At 38.1% G+C, this 26,358-nt stretch overlaps 1 protein-coding gene across 12 annotated transcripts in view; it reads left to right on the top strand.

The window, feature by feature from the left end:
• Window positions 1–26,358, top strand: part of ADAM23 (ADAM metallopeptidase domain 23) — a 197,685-nt gene that overhangs the window by 160,513 nt on the left and 10,814 nt on the right. For 6 of the 12 annotated variants that reach the window (XM_032278479.1, XM_032278481.1, XM_032278485.1 and 3 more), the window contains one exon: window positions 6,907–7,000. In XM_032278479.1, the coding sequence (XP_032134370.1) occupies window positions 6,907–7,000 (94 nt within the window). Of the gene's footprint in view, window positions 1–6,906; window positions 10,421–14,302; window positions 14,542–26,358 lie in introns of those variants that run through there. The other 6 variants (XM_032278480.1, XM_032278483.1, XM_032278489.1 and 3 more) reach the window with 3 other exon arrangements.

The raw sequence follows: 26,358 nt of genomic DNA, 5'->3' as shown, positions 1-26,358 counted from the left end.
GATTACCGAACTAAGATTGTTTAAATAGACACACTAGGTATTCACAAATAAACCTTAATTGTGATCAAAATTTTAAAACCTGATTTATCCAGTTTGGATGTTTCTACACTCCAGAATCATTGGATAATTACTTTTTATACCTTTTCATGCTATACTGACTTGATTATGATTTGTAGGTAAGCCCTCCTGTACATCCTGTAATAAATTAAGTTTCAGCCAGATTTATAGAAACAAATTTAAGTGGAAATAAGACCATTACCCAAATTCAAAATCCACCTTGCCCCCGTCTGGTTGCTCAGTAAAGGAAGCTTTTGCCCTGAACTATCTGAATAATTGCCCTAATTATAAACTTTGTAAGTGTTATATTTGGGATTTTGAATTCAATAAGTTTGAGCCAGCTTAAGTGTTATTAATAGAAGCTGATTAAATAAACCTTTTCTGCCAATTTGTTATGATATTAAGATTTAATGAGTAAGCCTACAGTTTTTTAGTGCCTTTAACTTGAAATAGTATTATAAAATTATACTTCTTTTCTCTTGGTATATTTATGAAGTTGAATTTGTTTAGTAAAATAGTTTTGGCATCAGTGTGTTTTCAAAAACACACACATAAAATGGGCAACTCATACTTAAAGTTATTGTTTTGGTACATTGCTCCCATAGTGAATCACGCGTGTGGCACCTAGCGAGAAATATGTTTTTGTTTGGGCTGGCCTAACTCAAGCAAAACTTTTCTTAGTGTTCCACTGCTACAAAAAAAGTCATTGAACATTATAGTACTGCCATATTCTGTTATTATTTTATAATGCTTCCTTGAATTTTTTTATAAGTTTTCCCCAAAGAAAAATAATTTTGGATCATGCCTGGGTCTATGCCTCATTTGGCATTAAGAAATCCTGGGTTCAAAGGCCTGGAAAACAGTCTATTACTAATCTTTGCCATCTAGCCACATGCAATGCCAAATTTATCATTGCGGTGTTGGAAAGAAGAGTACACTATTCTGTAGCAGGACCTCAAAACAGTGGCCTGGCCTAGCTCACAGCTTGAATTGCATGTTTCTTTGGGGAAAAATGGAAAAGCCTTTATCACTGTGTATATAAGTGGATTAGGCCCTGTAAAGATTATTTATATCTGAGAGAGTGAGATCTCATTATCACGAGAGCAAAAAACAAAAGGTGGGGAATCAACACTTAGTGGGATGAGAAACAGCCTTTGCTGACTGCTGCCTGGCTGTTGCTGTGTAGGGACCTGTACTGCTGAGCTAAGTCAAAGCTCCTTCCTGTGCCCTAGAATCTAATAATCACTTTCAGGGAGAACTGTGTAGAAAGCCACACAATAGGGTGAAGCAAAGAAAATGATGAAAAACAAGAATAATTCCAGAACATGTAACTTTAGGAGTTGACATTGGAGAATGTGCTACTTCTGAACAACTATTGGTTGCTACATGAGAGTCTTAATTTGCTTTAAATTTTAGTAGTAGCTGTGTGGTTGTGTTCAGCTTTAAATAAAATTTCTACCTTGTAATAAAAGGCTTTTGGTGCTGAATGATAATGTTTAGGTTTTCCCACCATTTGGTCAGTTTTGGAGATTACTAGTCTGGAGATAATTCGTAAGTATAATTATTTGCTAGTTGAACGGAAAGCCTTTGGGTTTCATTGGGTTCAATGTAAACGTTTGAAAAGAGATTCCTTTAGAATCAGAAGTTGAAAATAATTTGTACAAAAGATTGTTCTAAATACTGCTATTGGGAATCCCTCCTGATACCAGGTTTTTATTTCAAGAAGAAAAGTTGGTATAGTAACCTGAACAATTTGAGGGCAGTTCAGCTTTTAGATTGAAGGAAAATATAGTAACTGCTCAGGGAAAATACTGCCTTTTCCTAATATCACATTTCTTTAGATGTAGTAGTGAGTAATTTAGATATAGAAGCATCATACCGTATGTGACCCTCTCAAGTATAAATGAGAAATACAGCTGTGCTCTGAGCCCTGACCTTGCCTGCCATTCTTTAAAGTTCTTAAACTATATTTCCTCTGAAATAGGTGATAAAAAGCATGAAAATGTGTGCATGCATGTGTGAATGTGTGCACATTTGTGTGTGTGAACTGATAACAAAGATGTGTCAAGATTATTATAATTTGAGAATAATACAAATTTAAATTACATACTTCCTTTTAGTAGAGTAGTTGAGTCAGACATCTTTGGTTAATGCAAACAAGGCTTCCACAAGCAAGGTTGTGGATTTCCTGAAGAATTTTTAAATGCTTTGTTTGGTAGATTTTTTTAAAAAATATTCTTACATATTGTGTAATGTGATGGGTAGTAACGTTGCTTAATTTAACTTAGTATCTTTACTTAATTTCTTTTTTGGGGGGGCAGGGGAGGGGTTGGAGTTTTGCTCTTGTTGCCCAGGCTGGAGTGCAGTGGTGCAATCTTGGCTCATCACAATCTCCGCCTCCCAGGTTCAAGGGATTCTCTTGCCTCAGCCTCCCGAGTAGCTGGGATTACAGCCATATGCCACCATGCCCAGCTAATTTTGTATTTTTAGTAGAGACAGGGTTTCTCCATGTTGGCCAGACTGGTCTCCAACTCCCAACCTCAGGTGATCTGCCTACCTTGGCCTCCCAAAATGTTGGGATTACAGGCGTGAGCCACCGCGCCCGGCTAACTTTGCTTAATTTCATACTCCAGAAGTATGAGGTTACTAAGGGTATGATTAGTCTATTATAGATTCCCAGGTATTGAGGGTCTAGGATTTTCTCTATGAAATGCTGTGAAAAATGAACATAGGCATGTTTCATACCAATTTGCTCTACTTCTGTATCTGCATTTATTTTCATTCACCCCATGCTCCTGTTCCTCCCCGGCACCCACACACAGAATAAAGTTATGAGCTGTGGTGCAGAGATGACAAACCTTTGTCCTGGTTGACTTATGGAGACCCATGACACCTACCCAACAATGAATAATAATACTGCTTGAATTGACTATTAGAGCTGTTGCTTTTACTGGACATTAGAAAAAGCAGGATCACTTTAGTAGCATCTCCCCTAAAGCTTAGGAAAGGTGAAAAGTATATGAAAAGATAATTTCATATCTCCATTTAAAAGTGAACAGAATTGGCTTCAGTGCTCTAGACATGACTGTTTATCTGATATTTCCTAAACTTGAATGTAGGGTTTTAGATGTGAGCAAAGTCATTTACATGAACATTAGTAGGTGATGGTGGTAGGAAAAGAAATGAAGGTAATAGTGACGACTTTTGTTGACAATTGAAATAGAAAGGACTACAGGGTGAACACTGAGCTATTCCAACCATACTGTAACGCCTCAGTCTGTGGAACCTCATTATCACGTCTTACTCTCCCACTACTTGCTCTGTCCATGAGATTCAGTGGCCAAGTGGGTTTCAACAGTGGCCATACTGACCTGGAATAGTTACTCCTTACATTAAAGTTGTTAATTTAATATTAATAACCCTGCGTAATTACCATATGTGGTTTCTTCTCTCTGAGAAGTTATTTGTGTTACAGGCTCATGCTGAGCCTTACTCTGGGTCTAAGAGATTCGGTCTGGCCTACATCCCATTTTATTGGACATGTTAAAGAAAAGGCTATTTATGTACTTACACAAAATGAAATTTAAAGAGCTATATCTAGACTATTGCCAGAAACGTTAGGAGTTATCTGAGGCCGGGTGTGGTGGCTCATGCCTGTAATCCCAGCACTTTGGGAGGCTGATGTAGACAGATTGCCTGAGATCAGGAGTTTGAGACCAGCCTGGCCAACATGGTGAAACCCGTCTCTACCAAAAATACAAAAATTAACCAGACATGGTGGCGCACACCTGTAATCCCAGCTACTCAGGAAACCGAGACAAGAGAATCCCTTGAACCCAGGAGACGGAGGTTGCAGTGAGCTGAGACCACGCCATTGCACTCCAGCCTGGGCAACAAGAGTGAAACTCTGTCTCAAAAAGAGAAAAAAAAAAAAAGTTATCTGAATGTCAAGTCAGATACAATCTGAAAGGAACTTAATATTGCTAATTATATTTTCTCAAAAGAGTAAATACCTTTTTTGTGGGGGTCTTTTGATTTTTACAGAATTAAGAAATGGAATTAAATTTGGCTGGTCTTTCCATGAGGAGTATAACCAGACTGCTGCTTTTTTGAATTCCATGAGTGTACCCCAGTCCAAAAATGAGAAGCCTAATTCCCTTAATACCTGGGACTACTGTATTAAGCACTTTCTCTTTCATGGTGCCAGGCTGGCCAGGAAGATCAGTGCATTTCCCTGCCCTAGCACCCCAGGGAAGTAAGCTCAGTGTAAGGTGGCTTAGGAGGGATTGGGCTAGGGGGACTTCGCCAGGGCGCAGGAGGTAACAATAAGAATATGATAACCGTGGATACATGCCCTTGAAAGATCTAAAGACTTTCCCGCTCAGAGATGATTACTGTTATGCAAAGAGTTTTGCTTTAATTTTGTGTAGTTGTTTATGTGCATAATGTATATTGTAATCAAAAGTCCAGATTATTTCAGAAGTAGTAAAAATTTATGAAAGCTGTGGCAACGTGAGCTTTATGGATTATGCTAGTGTTTTATAATGATCCAGAAATACCTTGCAAGTTATGATAAGAAAGTTAATTACCTTCAGAATCCTAGTGAGCAGAGGGTATTCAGAGGAAACCATTATGGAAGAAAGACAGCAAGGACCTACCCACAGTAGTTGTATTTTCACATTTAAATTGAACTGAAAGAATTTTTTTTCATAGAGGAAATTCAGGCCTGTCTCAACATACAGTGGCCATAGTGGTTTTACAATTTGTATGTGAGACACGCTCACAGTCCGCTTGCCTCAGGAACATTCATCTCTGTCTTCATCGTGGGGTTGCCTCCCTTGTTAAAGGAGCTCACCTTCCACCTGCTGGGACATCAGTGGAAGAGCTAATGTCCTGGAATGCCCCATTGGTGTTCAGAGTCCATTTTCTCCAAAAAAATATATAGTTCTGCAGGATGGCTTGGCCTCTCGGTCTGACCTGGGAACCTAGTGATCCTGAAGAACAATATTTCTGTAAAAAGGTGCAACCCAAGCTTCAAAAACAAACTTTTATAAAGAGCAAAAGCTTTTGGACACCAGAGGTTGCCTGTGTGCCAGCCTGAAATAGAATTTCCTATCTCCATTTAAAAATGGACTTCGTTGATGTTATGACCTTGGACAAGGCTACTTATCTGTCATTCCTAAAGTTGAATAAAGGAATTTAGATGTGGGCAATATAGTTATTTACATGCACAGTGCTAGCTTGGTTTGCCCTTGCCTCTACATTTAGATTTATTGAGGAAACTTTAACATTTAACTTGAGTTCTAGCAGTACTCTCTAGCTCACAAGATTGGGACCCCTGGTCCTTCAGGGTCATTTCACAAGGTCAGGCGGCCTCTGTTTTTCCTCCTGACTCACAGAGTGTGGCTCCTTAAACCCCCCGCCTTCCAGGGATATGAACATAGGTGGCAGATGGAGACCCTGTGCTCCTCAGCAAACTAACTTGGTGGAGGATGCATTGTGGGAGACTTGCCTTTTGGTCTCACACTAGTTTCTTGGGTAGCATCGGCAGGGCCCACTCTCAAGAATACTGACTTAAAAGAGGGCTGGGTGGGAACGGTGATGAAAAGTAAACAGCATTGTTGCAAATAGTGTTTGCTGCAGTGGTTACCTGCTAGGCCAATGAGTCACACGCTTAGGTTACTCATGAAGGTGTTTTTATGTAAACTTTTAAAAATAAAAGACAGGTTTTCTTTAAAGACTTTTATGTTATTTCAAAAGAGAAGCATCTAAGTGACCATCTTGGGAAAAATAAGAACTTTGCACATGCCATTATACCTATTTTGAGCTTTGGTATTGTTTTTATTTTGAATTACTAGCGGGGGAGGAGGAATACATTGCAATGGTTTTGATACTTAGGGCCTGTAAGGGTATCCAGCTGGCCCTGAGTCAGTGGGCAGGGGAATGAGGGCTCTGGGGACTCCTCAGTCTCCAGTTTTGCATGATGCCTCGGTGGCAGCAGCCTTGCACCCGCCCAGTATGCAGACTAAATGCATGAGCCCCTTGCTTGATGCCCCACATGAAGCCAGACCATGGGGAGGTTGCAACCAGTTTTTATTGTTGCCTTGTAGTGTCTTGCTGGTTCTTTCTTTTCTCTTTAAACATAGGAGCCACTTTTTAGGAGACTGGACACTGTGAGCAAAGCATTTTAACTTGCCGATTTTCAACTAAGCTAAATGCTGCGTTTGCTTCACTAACCCGAACCTGTGTCCACTCTCCTTTGAGTGTACTGTCTTACTGTGCACTCTGTTTTTCAACTTTCTAGATATGAAAAATGCTTGTTCCATAGTGTGGTAAGAGCTCACACTCCCAAGGCAGCAAGATAATTGAACAGAGTAAGGCTTTTTTGCCACTATGGCAAAGGCCAGTCCACTGCTATAGCACTGCTGTAAGCCTGGAGGGAGTACCTGCGAGACCGTCCATTTTTCATAGCTCTCCCAATATGCCCCTTCACAGAAGAGGCCTTCCTGTAATAATTTTCACCTAATGAATTAGCAGTGTCATTATTTCTGAAATAAGAAACAAATTGGGCCTCAGGGTCTTCCTGTGATTTAAAATGAACAACTCAAAGCTTGTTTTGGTCTTCACCAAAGTACATACTCTAGGGGGTATGTTGTGAAGACATTCAGAAGCATTAGCTGTTCTGTCTTTCAATTTCAAGTTATTTTGGAGACTGCCTCCATGTGAGTTAATTACTCTGCTCTGGAGCTAGCATTATTGTTATTATCATCACCACTCCCTCATCATCATCTGATTAATATTGTGGATTTTCCCCCTCTGCTTACATCTTCTTTTGATACACTCTGGAAGAAATGTCAAGAAGAGGAGGTTCGATCCTACTCAGCAAGGCCCCATCTGAATCAACTGCGCTGGATGGACACCGCCTTGCACTGTTGCATTCTGGGTATGACATACTCGCAGCGGTGTTGCCGGAACTATTAAGTTTATAAACAAACCTTTGGGTGGTAATGACTATGGAGCTAAAGTTGGGGTGAGAGGGATGGGTTAAAAGAAAACTGTCTCTTTTGGAAATAATCTCAAAGAACTGCTTTCGCCACCTATCAATAAAGGGGGGAGAGGGCAAAAGACCATGCTATAAAAAGAACTGTTTCCGAATCTTTTTTTCCTGAAAGAAGAAGGAACAACACACACACACAAATTAAGTGCAATAAAAGAATCATTAAATAAATAGCAAATGATTTTTTTCCCTCAGTCTGCTGGCACTTAATATCTTCTAAATGATTTGGCATGAATTTTTTTTTCCTTTCCTACCGATGACAAACTCCAGTGGCATGAAGATCTAATTTTCGAAAGGGTAAAAACTGCATGGCATATATACAACCAGCTAGCAAGCCAATTCTCAGCAAAACCTGCAACAGAATTCCCAAGGTAAAGAAGACATATGAACACACAGAAGCTGCCTGGGCCTCATCACTTAGACACGTCCCCACACCCCATCCTCCCACTTCTTACCCCCACCTCCCACCCTCTCTAGTCCCCACTCCCCATTGGAGACCAGGCCAGGGTGAACTCCACGACCTTGCTCTTGTTGATTCACTTTCCCCATTGTGTTTTCTCCTGGACTGAGCATCCTTTGGGAATGGGAGCTGGAATTTGAACAATGATGCTATTGTATAGTTCTTTTATAAATGTAAATATGGAAATAAGAGATTTTGACACATCATTTTCACTTCTCTGTATTGAGATATTTTCCTTGTAAAGTTTCTCTGTAAACTTGAGTTTATTTTTTGCTCCCCATCTTTTTTGTTTCTTGTCTCTTTCTTTCTCTGTCTCTGTTCGTATCTCTTGTAACAGGTTATACAATGGCTCTTGGGCTTGCTTAAAAAGACAGATGTAGCCACAGATGCAGGGAGTTTGGGCACAAAACAAGTGCAGTTTAAAGTTGGTGTGCGTTAAAAATAAACAAAAATGGGGGGACACAAACAACAAAACCCATATCAAAGACACAAAATTATGTAAATGCAAATATATGTACTAAATTTTTGATGTCATTATAAACCTATGTATATAATGTAAGAAAGTAGACACCCTTTCAAATTAATCACAAAAGTGCCAAGCTCATGATTTTAGTTTTCAGTTTTGACAATTTCTTTTCCCTGTCTTTAATGTGAAAGGAGGATAAACTTAAAGCCTTAAATAAAAAAATAATTTTTAAATGTTAAAAGCTTGGAAACAATGAAGCTTTCCATTTTATTTGTATTTGTTAGTGTCAATATTTCATCCATGTTCATCTTCCTGCCTCAAAATATATGTGATAGAACCCTATTGGAAAAGTGGTCATGGGAATAGAAGGAGCAGTTACCTTTGTATCCGCGTTGTTAAAATAAGCTCTTATGTTGTCCTGTGCTATCAAGAAACCTTGCTTGACCTCTGGTATTTTACTGATCAGTGGAATGTTGCACTGGATTATAATGGTATTCTACTATATACAAATCCACATTCTTCTCCCTCCAGCCAGATTTGCAGATGTAATCTGGGCTTTCCAAGTCCCTCTGAGTTTCCTTCACTTTCACTGATTTTGCTCTTCTAAATATGGTCAAGATAGCTTCTGTCACATGTTAAGTAAATAACTTAAAGAAATTTGGCTGCAGCTTTGTTTTTTAATGTATAAACTTGTATGTGATCACTTGGGTGAGCATCCGTCTATAGATGAGCTTTAGTAAAGACTCCCAAAGAGCCCCTACTTCTCTAATGCCCCCCCTTTTTAGGAGAAGAACATGAAGTTGTACTTCATGACACCAAATCCATTGCTAGATTTAGCTCCAAGTCCCTTTTCAGCAAGATTCATGTTATCAGTCTTACAACTTTGGCTTTGGAGAATATTATGTTCTAAAAATGCACTGCTAGACACAATGGGGGTTTCTTCCCCCAATGTGTCTTTAATTGGGGAAGTATCACAATCATAGAGCAGAAACTTTAATTTCTATATTCTGTAGTAGACCATCACCAAACATCTTATCATGTGTTGCTTTCTGAGTAATAGGTGCTACACAGGTAGGCAGGCTTTCTCTAGGACAAGCTGTACATTTATATTGTAATAACAGGGCTATCTACAAGGCCTCTCAGCCTTACTCCTGGCTTCACAGGACACAGGTAGCATCCCTCTGCTTAGTGGCAATGGCTCTTTCAGCTTGGAGGAAGATTGGAGGAAACTCAGATTATTTGGTATCTTTTCCTGTTGCTGCATTGCTTAGTGTTTCCTTGTTGCTGAGTCCTGTTCTCTAGTAGATACTAAGCTGCTGCGAAGTACACCATACACATTTCACTGAGATTCCAGAGGCACCATGGAGACTTAACAGAAACAAAATCATGGTTGTTACAAAACAAGTTAAATCTCTATTGTTGACTTTTAAGCGTTTCACAAGCAACATTGTAAATGTGCGATGTTATGTTTTAAATCAGACCACAGTGGTCCCCAAATATTATGTACATATGGCAAATGTCAGTGTAACTTTTTGTTACACTGGCAATTTCATAGGTAACCAAACCCATGCTCCAATGTTAAATTATTTGTTTATGTATATGTAAAATACACAAGCTTTAAGCTATGTGTGTATGAATATGAAAGATAATGCAACCATATCAATCGTAAATAATGGAATATAATTATTTTTGATGGTATTGCATAACGTAGTTTCAAACTCTTTGCTGTATTTTCTTTTGCACATGCCATTCATTTGCTGATTTTTGTGGTGTGGATATTCCTTTTTATTAATTTGAGCTCAAAGCACAAGTGTATCACTGTTTAATGTTACCTAACAAGAGTTAGTGTTAAGTGATGATCAAGTTCCTATTTCACCTGCTATACTTTTACTGCATCAATTAATGACACCTGGATGAGGAGACTTGCGCTAACTTCATTGCTCATCTGGGATCATGCATGAGCCCATTGAATTAGAGCTACTCCTACTAGATAACTGAGCAGTACACATAAGTGCATGTTATGAAACATGAATCACATAGAGCTGTGGAGTTTTACCAAGTGGTGTGTGTGGTTTTTGTTTTTTACTATGCAAAGATGGGAAATGCACAAACTTTTCAAAGACTAGTGTCTGAAGAACTTTACAAACAATACTTGAACGCTTTATTTAAATTTATCCCATCATATTTTATAGTCATTGTTGCTTCCATTGTTAATTTCCATTTTTAAGTGCTTTGTAATTTTTTTAAGTGCACTACCTGAAGTTTTGTTTGAAATTAATAAATTCATTCATATCTTGTTGGCTGCCTATGAATGGAGATTTAGTAGTCATTGTATGCATCTTTAAGTCAAATGTGTATTAAAACTTTCATTAACATAGAATATTGTAGCTTTATGCTTTAATCATTTCGTTTAAACCTCTTTTCTGTGTCCTCTTGTATTGCTAATTAAATGGTCCATGTGCCTGATATCATCAGAGTTTTAGCACCCATCCAAAGGCTCACTGAAAATTTAAGCAGCCAATGGCACAAAATAAAATCTCTGATTAATGATAAGTATATGCCTAATTAGGATTCAGTTTTATTGGATTCACTGGCATTTTTTGCTTCTTATAAATCAGAAAAAACCCTACCTTAGAATCGATAGTTGTTTTTGTTGTTGTTGTTGTTTTTAGTGTCTCACTTCTGAGTTTTAAGAATGGATGGCTAGTAATAACGTCCACACTTTGGACCTGGTACCAAATTTATAATCAAGCAACAAAGAAACTAGAAGAAAAATCTGGTTATATAAGTTGTATTCTAAAAAACATTCTAAGGGAGGCACTTCACAGCTCCCATGGAATTGGTCACCAGATTATAGTCCTTCTTCATGAATGTCTTCAAGTATGTCTCCTCTCCATCCCATCGCCATGCCTTGGTTTAACAGACACATACATCTCACATGTATCTACCACACTGACACATAGTTGCTAATCCGACCACATCACTCCTTTGATGAAAGAACTGCAGGGCTTTTCATTTCCTGTAAGCTATGGCTCAAACTTAATAACACAACGTCAAGTGCTGCCCACCTCTCATGATCTCAAACCTGCTTCTTTTTGTGGCCTCATTGACTCATCCTCTTGGAGTCACCTTAAAGGTCCCTTAGAGAAACTTCTTGTACTCAAACCCCAAAAATCTTATTTAAATGTTACGTCCATTACTCATAATTCATTTGCTTCCATGTCATTTCATATAATAAATATAGAAACACTTTAAAATAGCATGAATATTATACTAAAAATTAGAAAGCTTATTGGAGTATATTTGACTTTACACGAATGATTTGTTTATATTTGACTTTACACGAATGATTTGTTTTTGTGTGTGTTTTAAGTCATTCTGTTCTTGAGGATGACATTGAAATGAGTTCTATTCCATGTTTCCTTGGTAACTGCTTGAGAAAGGTGATCCAGAAACTCCCTGGATAATAGAGCAGCAAGCCTCGAGTTAAATTTTGATGTGAATAAGTAGATAATCCATATGCTTATGCTGGAATTCCCAAGTAACTTTTAAAATTTAAAACAGGTGCCCTTTAGGTTAATGTGCAAAGGTTAGGGACTTCCATTCACCAATTTATTCATTCAGCTTATTTGTTATGCCTCTATCCTATGCCAGGAACTCCTAGGAACTGAAGAAACAAAAGAAAATTCTTGGCTTAAAGTTGTTCACAATTTAGCGGGAAAAGACATATTTTTAAAAAATCACTAGACCCAAGGTGATGAGTAAACTAAGCTACTCCTGTGCTAGGAGTAAAAAGAAGAGCACTGATGGGCAAGTGGGAGAGGGATGCAGAAGCCTTTCCAAAAGAAGTGAGTTTTGAACTATATTGAAACCTGACAAGAATTTTCCAGTCTAATAAAATGGGAAACATACTCAAGACACAGGAAGCAACAAGTGCAAGACCCAGGAGGAGGCGCCAAAACCCTTGGGTAAGTAAAGGTAAATGTCCCATCCATTCAGCCTCAGATTCCTGTCTCCTCAGTTCCCTCCCTTCTTTCCTACAAACTCAATCTATAAGAATCCTACAGTAGTATGCCTGGCTCCAAGGACACATGATGAGCTCAATCTTGTGAGCAAGATGCAACATGAAGTCCTATGTGGCAAGTGCCATAATAAACATAAATATTAGGTGCTTCAGAGCAAGAGAAGAGCAAGGCTTTGTCCCTGAACTTGGGGTCAAGGGGAGTTTCATAGAAATTCTGGCAGTTGAGCAAGAGGCTATACCTGTGTGATTGTACCTAATAACGTGATCCCTTATTGTGCGGTTTAACTGGGGCCTGCTTATTTTGATGGTTGGCTCAGGGGAGCCCGTTCACAAATGCCTTTCAAGCAGAACAACCCATAATGCTCAGCATTGTCCTCACCAAATTTCTGGGTGTCTTTTGTTTGTGTGAAGATTATGATCTCTGTTAAAACCTGACATTTTTAGACAGTTTTCCACTGATGTGCTCATCATGGATCAGTCTTGAGGCTGTCAGTAATGATAAAGAGGGTTTCTTGACCTGGCTGTGAACATCTAATATTTTCTAAGCATAAAAATTTCCAGCTAATCTCAGTCTGGAGTGAGGGGTGGGTAAGAAGAACAAAAAAAGCTTTTAAAGCATCATTTAGTACGTCCTTCCACTAATTAGGGGTCAACATCATTTTCTAAGTGTCGTCGTACTTCTGGTGAACCAAAATTAGCATTTATCTATCTGCTACGCTTTGGAGAGAAGATGATCATTCCTCAGTCTTTTCCAAAGCCCATCCACAGATCTGGCCTCTTGACTAGCACAAGTTTTTGGCCTTATATGTGACTTCTAGAGAGAAATGAAATGACTTGATGATTCTTCACATGAAAACAGATTTCCTGCAGGGATTTGCTGCTGATGCTCTTTGAGTTGATTGCATGTGCACACATACATGCCCTGGTGTGATTGTAAGGACCGCACTTATGGCCCCATGGAGTCCACCCTTAGGAGAACATTTATCTGACTGTGATGATCATTGAAAGCCAAATCCGCCCAGTAAATCAATTGGTCCTACAAAAGCAAGGCAAAACAAAACAAAACAAAATCTCTCAGAATGATCAAGAGTATATGAAGAGTTCTTCAGATCTCTTTGAAGCTTTAAATAGCTTCCAGCCTTCAGGAGGTAAATGAGGTTGCAGCAGAGCTCCTTGCTTCTTTAGGCCCAGAACTCAGGATAGGAACAGAAAAAGGTAACTTGGATTATAAATGATATCAGGGAGGCCTCTGTTTTGCAGCAACAGACACAGCCTTGTAGAGCCATTGTAACTCCTGTAGAGATAGCAAATGAATTGTATGCGGCAGCTTTAAACTGTTTTTCCTATATAGGTGAAGGGGCTACAAAGCAAAGGTCACAAATGTGAGAGTTTACAGGAGCCAGTCAGTTACCAAAATGAGCCAAACAGGGCAATAGAGCCAAACAAGGGCTAAGGGAGGCTGAGCTGAGTTGGAGAGCATACACCATGTCCTGAAGGGAGCAGCCTCTACTCAGCTCCAGACACTTGTCATCATGTGGAAAAGTGGGCCTGTCATTGCCCATTCTGTTTCTTTTTCAAGAGAAGACCGAAATCCAGGCTTTTACATGAAATTTCCTTTTTTAAAAAAATGGTAAAACCTATTCATATTTTTTAAACACTGTGGATCAAGACAGTGAAAACAGAAGCTGTCTTCACATAGGACTGGGTCTACTGGCACCTATCAGGTAGCTTCTGCATAATAGGACATTTTTATGTCTGCCCTCTGGAATCAGCTGATAGCTCTAATGAGTATGCAGACATGGCCTTGCTTCCAGTCAGGGTCACAGAGTGCCATGTGAAGTCTCAGGCAGATATTCTCATGAATTTCCACATAGTGTTGACTTAACTATTGTATTGTGTGGATAATAAGTGGCCACTGAAAGCCACAGAGTATCAAAGAGAATCTGCCCAAAGATATTTTTTTATGGTGGTGCATTGTGTAGTAACTAAGCTTACTCAGATATGCTCATTTATGGGAGATGAATTAATCTGGCATTGGCAAATTGAGGCTCATTCCTCACTGCTCATCGAGGCTTTGTCTTGTTGTTCACTAAGGCGGTGTAGTGGCTGCCTGGATCCTGAGCCAGCGATTTGAGAAAATGCTGTGATTTTGAATGTCTGCTACCTGGCAACCAGAAGTACCTGAATAGGTCCGCATAAATCTTAAAATGGTGTTTCTTTCTGTCTTTGATTCTCAAGGATAATTGGAGATAGGGATGAATCAGTCAATCTGGCTAATCCAGAGGCCCCACATAATATTCTAGATCATGGGAAATAAGGAAAGGATTCTTGAGCAGAGAAATACAGAAGCTGAAAAATCCAGCAGGAAGGAACAATTATTTTTTAAAAAATTATTGTTGCTTTCTGATAATTATGAAATCCTACGTGTTTATTGGAGAAAATTTGAAAAAAAAATTAAATAATAAATATCATCACCATTATATAATCTCCATTAATAATTTGTTAATTTCTCGAACTTATTATTTTCTTGTTTTTTTCCATGAACACAAAAGCAGCCTACAAAGTAGGCAGCCAGTGGTTCTTGCAGAGGATTTGTGTTGACTCCCCTGCTTGTGTGTGTGTGTGTGTGTGTGTGTGCCATGTGCCATGTTCTGCTGGCTTCAGAAAAGGATGGGAGAATATCTTTAGGGCAAAGAAGTACTAGCCTCTTGGTTTTTGGCTTAACCTGATTATACTACTAGGAAGACTGCCCCTGCTCACGACAGCCCATCAAATTCTTGTACGTCCCCAAGTGTCACTTCAAATATGTACTACCTCCTTCATGAAGTCTTTCCTGGTCTTTTCAAAGCTTTCTAGAGAGCTTTAAAAAGTTCTCTACAGAGAACATGGGAACTCCAATTAGTGGTAGAGCTGAGATGAACCCCCAAGTATTTTAGGCTCCAGAGCCCATCCTCTAATTACATCATTTTATTGCCCTTCTTTTACTCTCATTTGATTGACTGATTGATTGATTGTTTGAGACAGGGTCTCACTCTGGCACCGAGGCTTCAGTGCAGTGGCATGATCATAGCTCACTGCAGCCTCAAACTCTGGGGCTCGAGGGATCCTGCTACCTCAGCTTCCCGCGCAGCTGGGACTTCAGAGCACACAATCATGTTATAGCCAATTATAGTTGAAAAAACTCACAACTGGAGAGGCTAGTACCTTTTATGAGATCACCATTCTATTAAGTGTCAGGGCCACAATCAAGCCACAGTCAGTCCAAGTTTGAATCCTTTTCTGGACCCAAGAGAACATGGAAAATAGCACTTATGATACCAAAACATAAGCAATAGGGGAGAAGCAGTAGATCCTCAGAGAGAATTACTTTCTGCCTACTTTCATGAGCTGATTCTGCTTGGAGTGCTACTGGAACAATTATTTGTCACCACCAGCAGATCTGTTTTGAAAAACCTTAACTCCAAATGTAAATTCTAGCCTTTTGTTAGAACAAGAGAGAGTGGGTTGTGTGTGCACATGACCCAAGGGAAATTTGAGAATTTATTCCTAGGCCACTCCACCTGAGAGGGAATATGTAGAGCAGCTTGAAATGTCGCTAGGGGTCGTTGCAAGAAGAGATGGAATTTTTCTATTCCCTCTGATGAGTGAAATAGTTTTCTATTACAAAACTGGTGAGTGCAAAATCACAGGAATGCCACTTTCAATCTCATATTAAAAAGAACTTCATTCAGTCAACAAGTAGTACAAATATCTACCAAGTAAAACACTCTTTGGTGCACATGATGGAAAAAAATACTATGTTCAGATGTCCTACCAGATAGATGTCCTACCAGATCTCTACATGTGTAATCTTTGTAGAAATCCTGAACAGTAGCATGTAGACTTTGTTCTGCAGGCAGTTATGAGCAGGCTTCTGAGGATCAGAGTAATGGAAGCTATCTGGCAGTCATATATATAAGTTATATGTAAGTAAGTTATATATGGACTGTGGGTAAGAGGGGCAAGAGGTGCACAAAACAGGATGCCAAGGCCATACCACAGGTCCAAGATAATGAACAACTGACACAGGGCTCTGGCAATGCAAGATTAAGAAGGGAAAGATTACACATGTAGAAACAACAAAACTGTGCAGTTGATTTACGGAGCAAGAGGTAGGGAAGAGTAAAAGATAAAGGTCAGGTTTGATGTCCGGTGACTGGACCGGTGGTGACTTTCTGGAAGAGATCCTGATTTAGGGAGCAAAGATGTATCCCATTTTGATCTGTTGGAGTTGAAGGGCTAAAGGGGATCTAGGTGAAAATGTCCAGCAGGCTATTGAAAGGAGAATATGGAACTCATCAGAGGGGTTAGCACAGAAATATTTATTTGAGAACGATGTATAGACTCAAAAGTTTAAGTCATAATTTAAGTCATAATAATTTATGCTATAAAATAAATGAAGCCAGAAAAACTTGAGGCCATTTCCAGGGGAAGTAGCATGGAAAGGAAAAGAAAGGGAGAGGTGAAGAGAGTGGACTGAAGAGACTGAAAAAATATCGAATAAATGCCCCAAGGGATCATTATTTCCATGAGGTGGGAATGGTGTGCTAAGAGATTACTGACAGCAGAACTGAATTTTGTCGGTTCCAAGAACAGAATTGATGAAGAAAGGGTGAATCAGATCTTCCTGTTGTAGCCATGATTCCAAAGGATGCAAAAACAATAATGGACAACACACAACCCAACTACCAAACACCTGGGAACGTTAATAGGATACCTAAAACACCTTTGAGGGAAAGTAGGATGTCCACACTTAAAGAAGTTTTTGATAACATCTCTGTGTTGCAAAAGAATGATTTTAAAAAAGAAACATTTGCTTCCATTACTACAACCACAATTGTACCTTGCTGAAGCCTTGGCTGAAATTGCAAGATTTTTGGTCTTCCAGGAATGAGAGATGAGAATGAGAATGACACTCCTGTACTTATTAGAAACCAATTTTAATTTATATGAAGAGTAGTTGTTTATCAATAACTTCCTAATTCCTTCCACAGAAAAATATTCCTGGGTCACTATGACAAAACAGCAGAAGGTCAGCACAGGGAGAACACAAAGAAAGTTGTAATTGTTCTCGAGTCTTCAAATTATATGCTCAGTGTCATAGAAAAAAAGAGGTGAGACGCTTAAGACATTTCATCAAGCATTTAGTATCTTGAGAAGTGTGAGTCGAGCCTATGAAATGAAAGGAGGCAATCCAGGTAGGAAGGAACTCGTACAGGTAACAAAAAGGTTCTAGTTGTTATTCACTGTGTTCTCGGAAAGTTGTATAACCTCTCCTTTCTTGGTGATGTATTTCCTGGAGCCACATTTAATTTGTGGTGGTTAGAAATAAATAATTTTTTCTTTATTAAAGTTAAAAATATGAGGCCCATTACTTCAGGTTTTCTAATTCCAGAAAAAAATATATGAGGCCTTGTATTCCCATATTTATATGAGACCAAATACTCAGATGAAAGGAGGAAAATGTAGTCAATTCAGTCCATTTTTGCTTTGTTCTCAGGATATATACTGAGTAGGTAGCTGCCGATACAAAATAAAAAGCTTTTTGCTTTCTCAGATGAATGAATTACAGATGAACATCTTTGAAGGAAGTCCTTTGACTACATGTATACAGTTTCCAGTTATGCAGAAAGACAAACAATTGATATATCCACAAATCACATATCACTTATATTAGGGGACTATTACAAATATTTTGTAACATAAGTAATCTCTCTGGCTGACTTGTCTGCAATATTTTAATAGTTAGCTAAGTAGCTTTGCAATTAATTTGGATACCAAGTCTTACATGTATTTACTTTTATCATAGTGAAAAATAAAGATAAATTTTGAATTGCTTGTACAAAAAGTTATCAATATCTAAAACAGAACTCCTTACAAACAATGTGAGCGACAGTTAAAATAATGGTGAAATCTTACTTTTGAAAACAAGTGATATTTTCCACCATGGAAAAATTAAGCCATGGAAGCATCCTGAAAGAATAATCCCATCCCCTCATAATATTCTTCCTGCCTCCAGATATGGGGGCCTGGGAATGCTTCCATGCCTACCCTTCAATGTGAAAAAGGTTTTTCTATAGAATGTGTGTTGTGGGGCTGCCCCTTGTCCTGGGAACAATTTTAGAGAAACGGAGAAGTGTGGTATCTGGAACGCTTCTGAGGACTGTGGGTCTGTACAGAGTGTTCTTAAACTACAGTTAAGAAGAAAAGAGGCGGGTCATACCTCAGTCAGTAAATATGACTTTTCAAAAATGGACAGAGAAAGTTGGCTTGGATCTATTAGCAGATGAGCATGGCTTTAACTCTGTTCGCAGTTTTAATTTCCTCCCCCATTCTAGACTTTTACATCTGAAATGTTTATCACTGGAAAATGTAAGGGTTCAACAGTCTTCACAGCCAGCAACAACAACCCATCACAAACACTGCTGGATGTTGATGAAATGCTTAAAGCGAATGCTTCTAGTGTGGGTTACTACACGGCATTTTTCTGGTCCTGAAAGGGATCGATGCAATGATCGCGTAATACATCTCCTCAACAGTTCCGTCACTTGCGCTTATTACCTAGTGAGGAAGATGTGTTGACTAAAACCTCAAGAAATTTGTTCCAAAATAATTTTTTTCTACTGGGGAAGATAAGCTATGCTGTATATTGAGGATAGATGTCATGTTTGAGAGCAGAGGTGGTCAATTTTCTGAGAGGAACGCTTGATCAGGTCTGAGTTGAAAAAAATTACAAACTCATATATCAAAGATATACAGGAAATTGTAAACTTCTCACTAAAACTTAATCAGTACCTTGGTTGATGTCACAGCTCAGAGTCTAGAAGTTTTCTGTATGATTATTATAATTTTTATTATTATTTGAGACAGAGGCTTGCTCTGTCACCTAGGCTGGAGTGCAGTGGCATGATCTCAGCTCACTACAGCCTCTGCCTCCCAGGTTCGAGCAGTTCTCCTGTGTCAGCCTCCTGAGTAACTGGGATTAAAAGTTCCCCCCACCATGCCTGGCTAAGCTTTGTATTCTTAGAAGAGATAGGGTTTCACTATGTTGGCCAGGCTGGTCCCAAACTCTTGACCTCAAGTGACCCACCCACCTTAGCCTCTCAAAATGCTGAGATTACAGGTGTGAGCCATTGTGCCTGGCTCTGCATGATTACCAAATCGAAATGATGTATGGATGGGCAGCTCAAGATGTGTATTAGATGTGAAACTTAGTCTAAATATGGGATACACAGATAGGATGGAGATTATTTGTATTAATATTTGAATATATATTATAACATACATTTGAATATGTAACTTGCCTTTAAAAATCTGTGTTTCTGTATATACACTTACATTTAAATTCTCTTAGATATAGCCCTCAGACATGTGAGAAACATGGGCCTGTTGAATGAAATGTACTCTTCTTCCGCAGCTGCTAGTTATTACAGAATGTTCAGGGGGCATCAGTCACCCTGAAGGTTTTCAAGGAAAGGGAGGTTACTAAACAGGAGTCTGATTGCAGAGTGGCTGAATGGTAAGAGGTTTAAGCTCTCCACATACACTTTGGTTACATTTCAGTGGTTTCAGATGTACATGCCTAATGATACTTGAATTTGGATGACAGAAAATTCAATTTGGATAATCCATTATATAAATATAAGGAGCTGTGATTTTTGCTCAAATGAGAATTGATGCAATTTCAAAGCCAGCATGGATTGAAGATCTTAAAAAGTTAGGAGGACCGAAGTTGTTTGTACTCTTAACGCAATGTTTTTCTCCTTGATCTCTATCATAATACATGCTTTTATTGTCTTTGTTTCACTTTTGCTGTTTTAAATTATCCTGTTGATCTCTTTTTTACATTGTTAGTCTTCTCCAGGAGAAATGGAAGTTCCTGGAGAGCAAAGACTTTGCTTATCTTGTCCATTGATGTGCTTCTTTATGTCCATAACAGACAGCGTGTGTGTGTGTGTGCGTGTGCATGTGCATGTGCGTGTAATATTAAACAAGTGAATTGCTTTGGTTTGTGCATGTCTGTCATTATATTTCAATCCCTTGTACTTTGTTTACTCTTGTCTGCTGTGCTTCCCATTAGCTTGTGGATTCAACAGTGGTTTAGAATATATCTTGATGATCTTTGATGGCACCCAGTAGAGAACGTGCTTTGAAATAGCAAGTATTGGCCAGGTGTGGTGGCTCATGCCTTTAATCCTAGCACTTTGGGAGGCCGAGGAGGGCAGATTATGAAGTCAGGAGTTTGAGACAAGTCTGGCCAACATAGTGAAACCCCATCTCTACTAAAAATACAAAAATTAGGAGGCTTGTTGGCATGTGCCTGTAGTCCCAGCTTCTTGGAAGGCTGAGGCAGGAGAATCGCCTGAAACTGGGAGGCGGAGGTTTCAGTGAGCTGAGATCATACCACTGCACACCAGCCTGGGCAACAGAGCAAGACTCTGTCAAAAAAAAAAAAGAAGGAAGGAAGGAAGGAAGGAAAGGAGGGAGGGAGGGAGGGAGGGAGGGAGGAAGGAAGGAAGGAAGGAAGGAAGGAAGGAAGGAAGGAAAAAAGGACAGAAAGAAAGAGAGAAAGAAAAGAAATAGCAAGCATTTGGTCATCTCCTCAATCTTCTCTCTGCTCAGGAAGATGCTGTGGATGGACACTCACATCTCACTGTCTTGACCTCACTTCGGTGAAGGAGCAGGGGCAAGACTGATGGCCACAGAAAATAGGCAGTGGCTGTTGTCCTCCATGTTGGCATCACAACTAGAGTTCAGGACAGTGCGTGATATATTTCTGGTTTCCCTCCTCCTTGCTTTATTAATACAAGTTAAATGACTAGGTGCTTTAGCAGAAGACATCCTAAATAACCAAGAGAACTCTACTATTTTCGATGAATTAATATTTGCACCACCTGTTTTACCTGAGGGACGAAGAACATTAGCTGAGAATAAAGATGTTCCATAGGCAATATGGACTTCTATTTTCTTTTACTTGAAATATAGGTGCACAGAATGGGTTTAATCATAATCCCTATCATTGATAAACACTATATTTTGATATACCTATCATTAGTTCACTGGCCTTTCATATGCATAGAGTATTTATATACTTACATATTTATTTAAAAATCATAACTATCCATGAGTCTACCACTCAGCATGATAATTAGAACCTTGACAGTAACTAATATTGCCTATGTTAAACTCCTCCGTCATATTCATGGCCTCCTCTCCCCTAACGTAATTACTACCTTGATTATGGTAACAATGATTTTATTCCCTGTTGAAAACATACTTTTTTACATAATTTCTATTCTTAACAAATGTGTTATTAAGTTTTAGTTGTCTTAGCTTTATAAAAAGGGTATCAATATTCTGTATATGGTCTTTGGGGACTTAAGTTTTCCTTCCCAATATTATATCTCTATCATCCATTTATGGTGTTCAGCTAGCTGTAATTTATTCATTTTAACTGGTGTGAAATAGTCTGTTGTATAAATATACCACACTTTATTTATTCATTTCCTACTCTTTGAGCATTTGAGTTCCTTCCCTGTATTTTCTATATGAATAGTGTCTCTGTGAATATTCTTGTGCATATTTCTTAGTGTACAAGTGGAAGGATTTTTCTCTCATTTACATCAAGGAGTGTAATTGCTTCTCATGAGCTATGTCAGTGTTAAACTCTTTTCTACATTGATCTTACCACTCTAGTTCTTAATTTTAATAATTTACTAAACACTAGGATATCTAGGCATTTATTGAATTAATATATTAGTGTCACAAATCATAGAATAAGAAATTGGTAAAGCAAGAAAAAAAATCTGAGATTACCTAATTGGACACGCTCAATTTACAGAGGAGAACATTTATGCATAGGATAGATGAATGATCTGCTTAGAGTCATAGAAATGATGAACTTTCAGATGCAGTCCCAAATAGTTTACGGAATCATCATTGCATTCTTGCCAGCATCTTCTGTTTCTCAAATATATAATTTTTGATGAGTAATAATAAACTTTCATTTTTAAGAGAATAAGTCAAGACCTAAAAAAATAAAAAGATAAGCAAAAAAGAAATTATTCCAATTTAGGGTTAAGCTTGAATTCACTCAATGCATGGTTTCCCATCAGCTCACATTATCTTGTATCAAACTTGCTGTCTCCAAAGAAAGCCATTCTCAGCTCCTTGGACAAAGTACTTTACTTTCTCCCACTGAAGATCTTTCTCTCTAAACTTGTTTGCATCTATAAATGACCACATAATTTAGTTATAGTTCATGGATTTCAAGCTACATCCACTGTTGGGGTTATGAAATGCTTTTACTTTAAAAAGAGGCATCTGTGGCTGGGCTGGAGCATTCCTTTCATTTAATTACTGAAATGTAGACGTTATGTCTGGAGCTGTGGCAACAAACCTATAGGTTTAAAAAAGGTCAAGAAAATTATAGATATGTAGGGTCTACTATCCTTGGACCACTGAACTAACATTAGCAGACACATATAGTCAGCTTTTCTGTTACTTACAGCTTAATGCATTCTTAGCTGATACACCAAGTTACAAAAATGATCTCAAACTAGCTTTAGAATATTTCTTATTTTCCAATGACAGAAATTTAAAAGCTTGTCAATGGATATGAAATATTTTTCTCAGAGGAAAATGCTGTTATACTTTTATACCTGACATCTACTTTTCAGATTATAGTCTTTCAATCAGAAACTTCATTTTAGAAAATTTGGCCCTCATCACGTCAAAGCAGCATCTTCATTCAGCAAAAGGGTAATCAACATTTTCGGCACTGGATGAATAAAATAACCTAAATTAGTTGACTGACATTTTTACTTCACTGTCCAGACATGAGAAAGAAAATTCACCAAAATTAATTAAATAATCTCCAGCCTCAGATTGAAAAAGGGGCAATTCTCATACATAAATTCAACCAATATTGAATAGGACATTATCATACATATGTTGGGCTCTAAGGCTGAGAGTAGTTAAACATGACTCCCACTCTGAAGGAGCTCACAGTCTAAGCAGTAGTGGGAGGGTGAGGAGAGACTGATAGGCATGTAAAACAATTAGAATACACTAGGCAAGTAAGGCAAGTATGAACAATATTGTATGGGAAGACAGAGAACCGCAGAACCCTTAGACATACACGAGTCAAGGAAAGCTCCACATCCCAGAAACCCTGCTCAAACTCTAAGATGTTTTATGCATTCAACATGTAGGTCTATGTCCTCGTTTTTCACACATGTTTTCAGCTTGGCAAAAGTCCATGACTGTCACTAGACCCCAGGCTTTGTGAATCTTCCTGCTCCTATATGTTGAAGTAGAAACTTTATGGTTTGTTTTGTTTTGTTTTGTTTTTTCTACACTGTCATAATTGAAGCCTTAGGGAAAAGAAACTTCCTATTCTAAAATCTTAGACCTTTGTCATTGTAGCCTTTATATGTAAACCAAATTGAAAACGAATTAATTATACTGTAGTGTTTTTTGGAAATGAGTAGGACAAAACATAGGACAATTCTGAAAGTCAGTATCTATAGTAGTCACTCTTGAACTGCTGAGATAATTGCAAAAGAAAAACCCAACTCTTGACAAAGCCAAAGGAATCCCTATGGGTTTTGAAACCTGCTTGAAAGAATGGTCAAAGAATGCACCCTGGGGGAAAAAATAACACTATGACATCTATTATTACAACTACAGTATCTACAGTTAGACAAGCAGAAAAAATATGAATGAACGATTCCTGCATTCTCAAGTAACTTTCCTTTTTTACACATTTTGGAATCAATGTCCAGTATCATCTGACTACCTCACTGCAACTTGTCTGTAGAAATTTGATGACACTTTAAGAATGACTCATCCACTTGAACTCAATGGATATTCCAGGAAATTGTCCTTGTTTATTGCCATTTCCAAATGATGAAAGAGCACAAAAGAATGAGAGAAAAATAATTATTTTTACTATCTGATCCTAAATGTTAAAGAAGCACCCTATTCTTAAAGGTTGTCCCCATCATTTGCAAATTAATGCACTGCCAAAGATGCAAACTATCTATATAACTGCTCTCGAATTTCATTAAAACTAATCAGAAGTCCTTTTTAATGTCTTTGAGAATTGCTTCAAGTGGCAAAAATCAGAAAATCTACCCATGGGGCACATTCAGCTAATTGCAATTTACTTTTCTACTAGTCATCCTTTAGCCTTAGGTTGCAACTGTGCAAAGATGAAACAAAAATGCCAGTTGAACCAGTTATTTGGTATCATGTAATTTTAAATGATCATTGGTTTTCTGAATACTTTTAACAAGTCAGAATGATGATGTGATGAACTGATTTCAGACGAAAATATTTAAATTATTTTCTCTGCAGTTGAGACTGCTCTATGCTCCCTCCTAGTTGGTATTGGGGAGCAAGCAGAGGAATAAGGATAGATTATATGGTAAAGAGAATAGAAAGTGACAGATAATACACATTATTTAAGACAGATAAATGACAGTGAATAAAGCTAAGTTTTGGAAACAGAACCATCCCTCTTAATCAATTAAGTGACCCAATGAAAATCCCTTCATAGCAAAATGAGAAAAAGGGAGGGAAAAATGGTTTTTCTTTGACATCATCTGAGACTATGTATATGAAAATAATGTTTTGTAAAATGTAGGTGCTGTCCAAATGCTAGTCACTGCTAGAGAGAGTCTAACCTGTGAAAATGAAACCGCAAAGATAAGACATCTAACTAAGCATCCCCATGTGTTCAACAGAATATAGAGTGTTTCAATCAAATGGCTTGGTCGTGGCCTTCTTTTAATCTAAATGCAGAAATTGAAATGTCATTTTCCTCTTGCAATTATCAAGCTGATAGTGGGGATCAGGATTAAAAACCATACATCCCCCTTCCCAAGAATATTGCCAAGTTGCCCTGACAACCAAGAAATATAAATATATGTTATAACAGAATATGTATTGGTTAGGTTCTTATTCTAAATTCAAAAATTCAATTAGATGATTTCTTAATTTACAAATGTAATTTGGTAACATATTTATGATAAATGTTTAATCAGGGCATTACATTCCAGGGTGACTGTATAAAAGTATACTGAAGGTCAAAACTGTCCATCCCAAGTAATTACTATAATGTATTACTTAACATTGGCTATACTTTCTGAGAAAAGCATCGTAAGGTGATTTCATTGTTGTGCGAACATCATAAAATGTACTCATACAAATCTAAATGGTATAGCCTACTGCACACTTAATCTATAGACTGTAGACTATTGCTGTTATGCTAGACTTGTACAGCATGTTACTGCACTGAATACTGCAGGCGATTGTAACACAATGGTAAGTATTTGTGCATCTAAACACAGAAAAGATACAGTAAAAATACAGACTATAATTTTATGGGACTGTCATCTTATATGCAGTTTGTTGTTGACTGAAACATCATCCTTATGCAACACATGACTGTTATATTGAAAAGAAAAAAAAAGCATTTGAGCAGAAACCAGCTAGACATAATTAAATCATCTTTTAAAATAATTTTTATTCCCATTGTCAAGGGCTGTTCTAGGCCATCCGATTAGGATGGTGATGTCACACACCTTCAGCTTCTATAAAACAGGATGACCATTTCAATTCATTATTTTCAGACTTATAAGAAAGGTTGAGCTCAATCACAGTGGCCTTTATTACTTCATTTTAGCCACTTATTTCAGTGGTTGTGCTTAAGGTTCAGAACACAAAAATGGGAAAACCTCCACCTCTGAAATCTGAGTCATGAATCTCCCTCTCCTGCCTTTCAGTATCCCCTTTCCTTACTCCACTTACACCTGTTTTCTCTGACTTCAGTGAGATTTCCAGTACCCCACTTTTCTCCCAGTGTTTCACTTCTCTACCCGCAGTCTCTCCTGTTTCTAACCTCCTTACACCATGATTCCTTTAATCAGTGGTGTAATGACCATTCTTTTCTCCTACATTCAGTCAGATGAGCATTGTAGAAGGAAAAAAATTAACTAATATGTGTCAAGTCTTGCTACGTTTAGCACCATTCTAAGTGTTTTCTGTATGTTATCTCATTTTATCCTTACTAACCATGAGGAACATTTCTGCCCATTTTACAGACAAGAAATCTATTTCACAAAGATTAACTAACGTGCCCAAAGCTTTATATCAAATCAAAGGCACTTGATTATATCAAATTGTAGACATCTCATTATTAAAAATAAATAAATAAAAGAAAATGCTGCAATTCTTATTACAAGGTGCCA

The sequence above is a fragment of the Sapajus apella genome, unplaced genomic scaffold, assembly GCF_009761245.1.
Source record: "Sapajus apella isolate SASKATOON/1434 unplaced genomic scaffold, GSC_monkey_1.0 scaffold10, whole genome shotgun sequence".
Taxonomy (NCBI): Eukaryota; Metazoa; Chordata; class Mammalia; order Primates; family Cebidae; genus Sapajus; species Sapajus apella.
This window is presented reverse-complemented; position numbering and strand designations above follow the sequence as displayed.